Source organism: Pteropus medius, unplaced genomic scaffold, assembly GCF_902729225.1.
Source record: "Pteropus medius unplaced genomic scaffold, Ma_sr-lr_union100, whole genome shotgun sequence".
Taxonomy (NCBI): domain Eukaryota; kingdom Metazoa; phylum Chordata; class Mammalia; order Chiroptera; family Pteropodidae; genus Pteropus; species Pteropus medius.
The window spans coordinates 1145806-1154072 of NW_024350925.1; the positions used below are offsets into that span (position 1 = coordinate 1145806).

At 34.9% G+C, this 8267-nt stretch overlaps 1 protein-coding gene and 1 pseudogene across 1 annotated transcript in view; both read left to right on the plus strand.

Annotated features, from left to right (window-relative positions):
• The window catches only part of TEX11 (testis expressed 11), a 144167-nt gene that overhangs the window by 57746 nt on the left and 78154 nt on the right, over positions 1-8267 (plus strand). The window contains exons 11-12 of the mRNA XM_039841737.1: positions 4452-4506; positions 7547-7639. Coding sequence (XP_039697671.1) covers positions 4452-4506; positions 7547-7639 — 148 coding nt within the window. The remainder of the gene's footprint in view (positions 1-4451; positions 4507-7546; positions 7640-8267) is intronic.
• LOC120585422 (uncharacterized) lies at positions 8082-8200 on the plus strand (annotated as a pseudogene).

Consider the following 8267-nt stretch of genomic DNA (forward strand, 5'->3'; position numbering starts at 1 on the left):
ATACATGAACCATAACTTCTTTACCCAGTCATCTGTCTGTTGATGGGCACTTAGGTTGCTTCCATATCTTGGCTATTGTAAATAGTGCTGCCATGACATGGGGGTGCATAGATCTTTACAAACTATTGTTTTGGTTTTCTTTGGATAAATACCCAGAAGTGCAATTGCTGGGTCAAAAGGTATATCCGTTTTTAATTTTTTTGAACCTCCAGACTGTTTTCCATAGTGGCTGTACCCATTTACAATCCCACCAACAGTGCACGAGAGTTCCCTTTTCTCCACATCTTCACCAACACTTGTTGTTTTTTGATTTATTGATGATGGCTATTCTGACAGGTGTGAGGTGATATCTCATTGTGGTTTTAATTGGCATTTCTCTGATGATTAGCGACCTTATGATCAGTGGGCATTTTTTCATATGTCTATTGACCATCTATATCTCCTCTTCGGAAAAATGGCTGTTCAGGTCTTCTGCCCATTTTTTAATTGGATTTTTTGTTGTTGTTGTCATTGAGTTGTATGAATTCTTTATATATTTTGGATATTAACCCCTCATCATATGTATTGTAAGCGAAAATCTCTCATTCAGTTGATTGTCTTTTCGTTTTGTTGCTCATTTCCTTTGCTGTGCAGAAACTTTTTAGTTTGATGTAATCCCATTTGTTTATTTTTTCTTTTGTTTCACTTGCCTGAGGAGATATATCCAAAAAGAAATTACTACTAGTAGTATCAGAGAGATTACTGCCTATATTTTCTTATAGAACTTTTATGGTTTCAGGTCTTACATTTAAGTCTTTAATCCATTTTGAGTCTATTCTTGTATATGGTTTAAGAAGGTGATTGAGTTTCGTTTTTTTTGCATCTCTGTCCAATTTTCCAAGCATCATTTATTGAAGAGACTATCTTTACCCCATCGTATATTCTTGTCTCCTTTGTCATATATTAATGAGCATATACACGTGGATTTATTTCTGAGCCTCCTGTTCTGTTTCATTGATCCAAGTATCTGTTTTTATGCCAGTACCATGCTGTTTTGATTACTGTAGCCTTGTAGTATAGTTTGATATCAGGTACTGTGATGCCTCCAGCTTTGTTCTTCTTTTTTAAGATAGCTGTGGGTATTCGGGATCTTTTATGGTTCCACATAAATTTAGGATTATTTGTTCTAGTTCCATGAAAAACGCCATGGTATTTTGATAGGGATTGCATTGAATCTATAGATTGCTTTGGGTAGTATGGCCATTTTAATGATGGTGATTCTTCCTACCCATGAGCACAGTATATGCTTCCATTTATTTATATCTTCAATTTCTTTTTTCAATGATTTATAATTTTGTGAGAACAGGTCTTTTACCTTCTCGGTTATTTGATTCCTAGATATTTTATTGTTTTTAATGGCAGTTGTAAATGGATTTTTCCCCCTAATTTCTCTTTCTGAAAGTTCATCATTGGTGTATAAAAATGCAACTGACTTCTGAATATTAATTTTGTACCTCGCTACTTTACTGAATTCATTGATCAGTTCTAACAGGTTGTTTTATGTGTGTATGTGGAATCTTTAGGGTTCTCTATATATGGTGTCATGTCATCTGCAAATAATGACAATTTTGCTTCTTCCTTTCCTATTTGGATGTCTTTTATTTCTCTTTCTTGTCTGATTGCTGTGGCTGGGACTTCCAATACTGTGGTGAATAAAAGTGGTGAAAATGGACATCTTTGTCTTGTTCCTGATCTTAAGGAAAACACTTCTTGCTCTCCCCATTGAGCATGATGTTAGTTGTGGGTTTGTCATATATGGCCTAAATTATGTTGGGGTATGTTCTGTCTATTCCCACCTTGCTGAAAATTTTGATCATATATGGATGCTGGATTTTGTCAAACGCTTTTTCTGCATCTATTGATATGATCATATGGTTTTTATCTTTTCAATTTGTTAATGTGGTGTATTACATTAATTGATTTGTGGATATTGTACCAACCTTGCAACCCAGGAATAAATCCAACTTGATCATGGTGTATAATATTTTTACTGTATTGATGAATTTGGTTTGGTAATATTTTGGTTAAGATTTTTGCATCGATGTTTTTAAGAGATAGCAGCCTAAAGTTTTCTTTTTTTGTAATGTCTTTGTCTGGTTTTGGAATCAAGGTGTAATGGTGGCCTCATGAAAGGAGTTAGGGAGCCTTCCCTCTTCTAGAATATTTTGGAATAGTTTGAGAAGAATAGGCATTAATTCTTTGAATGTTTGATAAAATTCTCCTATGAATCATCTGGTCCAGGGCTTCTGTATTTTGGGAGTTTTTTGACTATTGATTTGATATCGTCGGTGGTAATCGGTCAGTTCAGATATTCTGTTTCTTCTTGACTCAGTCTGGGGAGATGGTATGTTTCTAGGAATGTATCCATTTCTTCAAGATTGTTCAGTTTGTTGGTATATAATTGTTTGTAGTATTTTCTTATGCTCCCTTGTATTTCTATGGCGTCCATAGTTGCTTCTCTTTCATTTCTGATTTTATTTATTTGAGTCCACTCTTTTTTCCTTGATGAGTCTGGTTAAGGGTTTATCAATTTTATTTATCCTTTCAAAGAAGAAGCTCTTGGTTTTGTTAATCTTTTGTATTGTTTTTCTAGACTCTATTTCATTGATTTCTGCTCTGATCTTTATTATTTCCTTCCTTCTAGTCAATTTGGGCTTTGTTTGCTGTTCTTTTTCTAGTGTTTTAAAGTGTAAGTTTATCTTGTTTATTTGAACTTTTTCTTGTTTCTTCAGGTAGACCTGTATTGCTATGAATTTCCCTTTTAGGACTGCTTTTACTGTGTCCCATAGATTTTGAGTCATGTTTTTATTTTCATTTGTCTCTAGGTATCTTTTGATTTTTTTTCCGTTATCTCATTGTTAATCCATTCGTTGTTTAGTAGCATGTTATTTAGCCTCCATGTGTTTGCATATTTTTCAGTTTTTTTCTTGTACTTGATTTCTGGTTTCTTACCATTGTGATTGGATAAAACAGTTGATATGATTTCAGTCTTCTTAAATATATCGATGGGGCCTTGTATTCTTAATCATTCACACTTGGGGCAGAGCCCTTCCTCTAAGAGTGACAGCTGGGTGGGGAAAGGAAGACCCAGTTCTTCCATTGTACCTGCCCAGAATAACACTTCCACACAGCACAGGCCTAGGGAAGATGAGAGAGACTGGCAGCCTGCCCCTCCCAAGGTGAAACCATAGCCTGGGAGTATATGAACTGGAGGCAGAGTGAATTCCCACCTTCTGCACAGCACTCATCTGGAGTAGTTCCCGTCACATGGAGCCGGTGTGCATAGCAACAGGTGTGGGTAGGAGGTAAGAGCTCAAATGCCACACAAATTCACTGTTTTTACTGAGATTCAGTTGATTTTTTGGAATAAATATTTTTCCATTTGCTGTATACCCTTAGGATAGTTTACAGAGACTTTAAATGCTCATTTATTTTAATGATTTTTCCAGGAAAATAGCTTTTTCACTGGAGAAAGGGTTCAAGAACTCCATATACCACTATTACAAAAGTCTCATCCTCATTGACTTTTTAAAAAACTAGATGTAGAAGGTTTAATGTACCAAAGGAGACCTCTGTGCGGTAGGGCTTACAATGACTAGGCCAGAATTACAGTATCCTTGATAGCAAGCTGAAAACTCAGTTTGCTAGTTCTGGGTCTTTTAGAGTTTTTAAATGAGAAATATTTCAGAGTAATGTTTTCAATTTAGTTCAGTTCACTGAGATTTTATTGACAGTCCTCCCTTGGAACACCAATTTTATGGTGAGTGATCTTTGTTTTGCTTTTTAAGTATTAGGTTTTGAAATCCTGAGGCTCATATTAATATTTTATTTGTGGTTATCAGCATGTCCCATAGATATATGGTTTGGTAATTAAAGCAGAAAACTGAAAGTCAAATTTCTTTACTCCCCAGCCCCTCACTCTCATTTTCAGTACTAATCTAGGAAATATTAGAAATCATTTAACTGCTAAATTGGTTCTTTCAGCTACAAAATGGAACTAAAAGTGCTTCACAAGGGTGTCGTGAAGCTTAACAAATATTACTAAACATTTGTTTCTGTGAAAACTCCTGCATTTGCTTTATTTTTTAAAATACATTTATGTTTCTTAGACTTTAAAATGTGCCCATTAACAGCTTGTATATACTAGTTTAATGGAAAAGAGCAATAATATAATTATAGTGTTGATTTATTTGATATATATCCTGAGGAAATTGTGTTTTTTCTTTATGGTTAGAAAGTATTGCTTTATACAGTTGATTTTGATGTATTAATTGCCTAACAATCTGTTGTAAAAAAACGAAAAGTTGGAATAAAGTATAATTGTACCATGTCTTCTTAGTAATACATAATCTTAAAATAATATAACTTGAAATGGATATTTATACATACATATTTTCCCTTTTAAATTATAGTCAAAGCTATGATATTGGGAAGATGGAAAAGAGTTCTGCTGATCCAGAAATGCTGGTAAGTATCATGTTAAATATTGTACAAGTAGGTTCAGAATATATAGTTTATGTTATTGTCATAAAATTATAGTATCTATCCCCCCATTTGTGAGAAGATTGTCTATTGGGCATGTCATTTAATATCTCAGTGCATTAGTTACTATAAAATTGATATGCTAATAGAATCTATCCTACAGGTAGATTCTTGTATCCATGAGTTAATATATGTAACGTGCTTAAACATTGTTTAGCTATATTAGTTTTAGCTTTTAGTATTGCATGTTGATAAATTCTAGGTTTTCCCCTAACCACCCAGATAGAACATGCTTGGTATGGGAGTTAATTTTAATATTTAGTCAAGAAAAATGCGATTACATAAGCAAATCTGATTTGATACATGCCATAGCAAAATGAAATTTGTTTGAACATCCATTACTATATGTGTGTGTGTGTGTTTGTATTTTTTTCAATGTGATGAATGGGAAATAAAAGTATAAAACATGGCCTCTACCCTTAAAAAGCTTATGTTTAAAGTATGAAATTAATACAAGTGAATACAATAGAATATGACTCAACCTTGAGAAGGAAGGAAACTGACACATGCTACAATGTAGCTGAGTCTTGAGGACTTCATGATAAATGCGAAAAGATGGTCACAAAAAGACAAATACTGCATGATTCCACTTCGGTGAAGTACCTCGAGTAGTTAGATTCAGAGACAGAAAATAGAATGATGGCTGCAGGGGTTTGGAGGGAGGGGAACATGAGAGCTCTTTTTCAGTGGTTACAGAATTTCAGTTTTACAAGATTAAAAGAGATCTATCTGGAAATGGTCGGTGGTGGTGGTGGTGGCATGACAATGTGAATGTACTTAACTCTCTTGAGCCATACACTTAAAAATGGTCAAGACAGTTGATTTTATGTTATGTGTATTTTATCACAATTGAAAATAATAAAAAAAATGTATTGTGATAGTGCGACAGAAGGGGATATTATATAGAAATGAGAATAAACGATCCATAAGAATTGCAACAAATACGGATGTCGTGACATACAATGTGGACTAAATAAAGCAAGATATAAAAGTGGGACATACTGTGTGATTCCGTGAATGTGTCAGGAGCAGGTAGAACTGAGGCACGATGCTGGAAAGTCAGGCGGTTGGTTGTGCTGGTTGGAATAGTGTGTGGACAGGGGCCTGAGGGGAGCCCGTCGTTGTCAGTGTTCAGTTTCTCGGTTTCTGTGTCGTTAACATCCATGCGTTCGCTTTGTGCCACCATGGGGCTGTACTCTGCAGATTTGCACTTTTTTTTGTATTTTATACTTCAATTAAAATTTCAAAAATTGATTTCAAAAAATGAGTACGAGTGAAACAATTTGGGAAAAATAAGCAATAAACTGTGTGGTTTACCAACCCGAAGTAAGTTTGTAGACAAGGGCACATGGAGCGGGGCCTGTCAGGGTTGACAAGACTAGTTGGAGAAGCCTGTAGTAAGTAGGACGCTCCCGAAAAGCAGATGGGGTCCGTGCCCTAAAAGGGAGGGTCTGCGTGAGATGTCTGGAGGAAGAAGTGAGCATGGAAGATAGGCTTTAATCCTGACCAAAATGTAATATTCGAAAAAAGAAATGTCATATTTAAATTGTGAAGTATAGAGAGGGAAGATTATGAAGTACTTTATGAAGTAGTTTTTCCTTTTTTTTGGTTTTAAGCATTTTATTAAAGTGTAGTTGGTGAAGTAGATTTTCTTTCATGCTAGCGGTACTTCATTGTGGTACAATTTATATATACTAAATCGCACAATCTTAATTGTACAGTCTGATGAATTTTAATATATCTATGCCGTCTTGTGACTACTACACAGATAAAGTTATGGAACTTTCTATCACCTTCAAAATTTCTCTTGGTCCAGTTAATAGCTGTTCATACCCCCAGAAGAACACCACTATTCTGACTTCTATTGCTAGAAATTATTTTCACCATTTCTAGAACTTTGCATAAATGGAATCGTACAGTATGTACTGTTTTACGTCTGCCTTCTTTTGCTTAGCACAATAGTTTTGAGATCCATTCATTTTGTTATAGTTTTTTTTTCTGATTATTTGACCCTTTTACTATGAAACAGTTGCAGTGTTTCTCAGAGATACTATATTTACTCCATAAAAATCCTCTGGGACAGTTTATAAGTTGAGAGTTATTCCACAATAATAATGATATTAAGTACATGATATACATCTGTCTTGAGCCATCTTCATTTTTGAATTAAAAAACTCAGAAGACACCCCAAATGTCATTTCTCTAGTTTCGTAGAGCCTTAGTGTGCTTAACATTTTTTTAATGTTAGATCATCACCTTTACCTGGTTCTCCTATATTTAGAGGCAGATTCTTCATTGAAATAGAGCTCCTTTTTTCAAAATGTGAATCTGTGGTTAAATACATACACTCCGAGTAGAGTTACTCTTACTCCCTTTATCACTGGAGACCTGGCTGGAGAAACTAGCTCAATTCAGCAATACGCTATTAATTTTAAAACTCGGCTGAGTTGGGAGAAATCTCTCTAGGAAAGTATATCTGTGCCTACTGAAATGGTGGTATGTATCCCCTGGTCCAATTGCTTGATTTCAACTAAAATATAAAGTATGAGAGAGGGGTCGTGTCTTTCTATTTATCAGTTTTGATGGAGAGTTAATACAGTGCCACCTATACAGTAGGCAGTAAGATGGTTAAATTAAATATTGCTGTGCCTTAGCCTTAGTTCTCTTTATTTTTAAAGTGGCGATGATAAAATACTTTAATGCTAAAACATTGTTAAGAAAATAATTATATTGACACAATTATATTAAATTTAAATAAGCTATTACTGTAAAATCCTCAGACAGTATTTAGTGTGGGTAGCATAATGAAGAGAGATATCTCAAGACTATGTGGTTACTCAAGGAAATGCTATTTCATAGTGATGACTTATGTTTGAGAAGATGCCTGCCACCTTGTAAGTGCTGCTCAGCTATTGTATTGCAGTTTAACCCTCAGCTGTGTGCTTTTTCCTGTTTTTAATTACAGGCTAAAGTTCTGCGGTTACTAGCCACTACTTATTTGGATTGGAACGACGGAGACTATTACAAGGCTCTTAGTACTGTAGACCTAGCAAACAAGGTATGAGAGGTTTTTTTTTTTACTTTTGAATATTAGCTTAATGAATTTTTTAAAGCATCGATTCACATTTTGAAATCTAGTTTAGACATTTGCTTCAGTATTCCTAGTTTTTTTGAAAAGAATGGATTGTAACAGTCTTTTCTGCAGCACAGAAAGGAAAAATTAAAATATACCTTATTGACAACAGAAAAGCAATTATTTTGTATGAAACAGAAAGGCTTCTCTCTCCACTGTGAGTTTTTACGATAAAGGAGGAAATGAAGATAAAACAGACAAATAATGGAATTTAGTTTTACAAATTATTTTCTTTTTGTTCATGCTCATATATACATGGGGACATGCATACATACATATATGCATGAACACGCATACATACCTCTGCACTCCTGGACAAGGAACACTAATAGTCAGGCCGATGACCATTTAAAAAGAGATTCAGTCAGTCTACAGCCACGCTACCCTGAACAAGCCTGATCCCGTCTGATCTCAGAAGCTAAGTAGATTTGGGCCTGATTAGTACTTGGATGGGAGACCACCTAGAAAGACCAGGTGCTGTAGGCGTAAAAAACAAAAACGTAAGGGATCGTAAGCTGACAAGGTCCTTGCAATCTGTGAGATCAACCAAGGG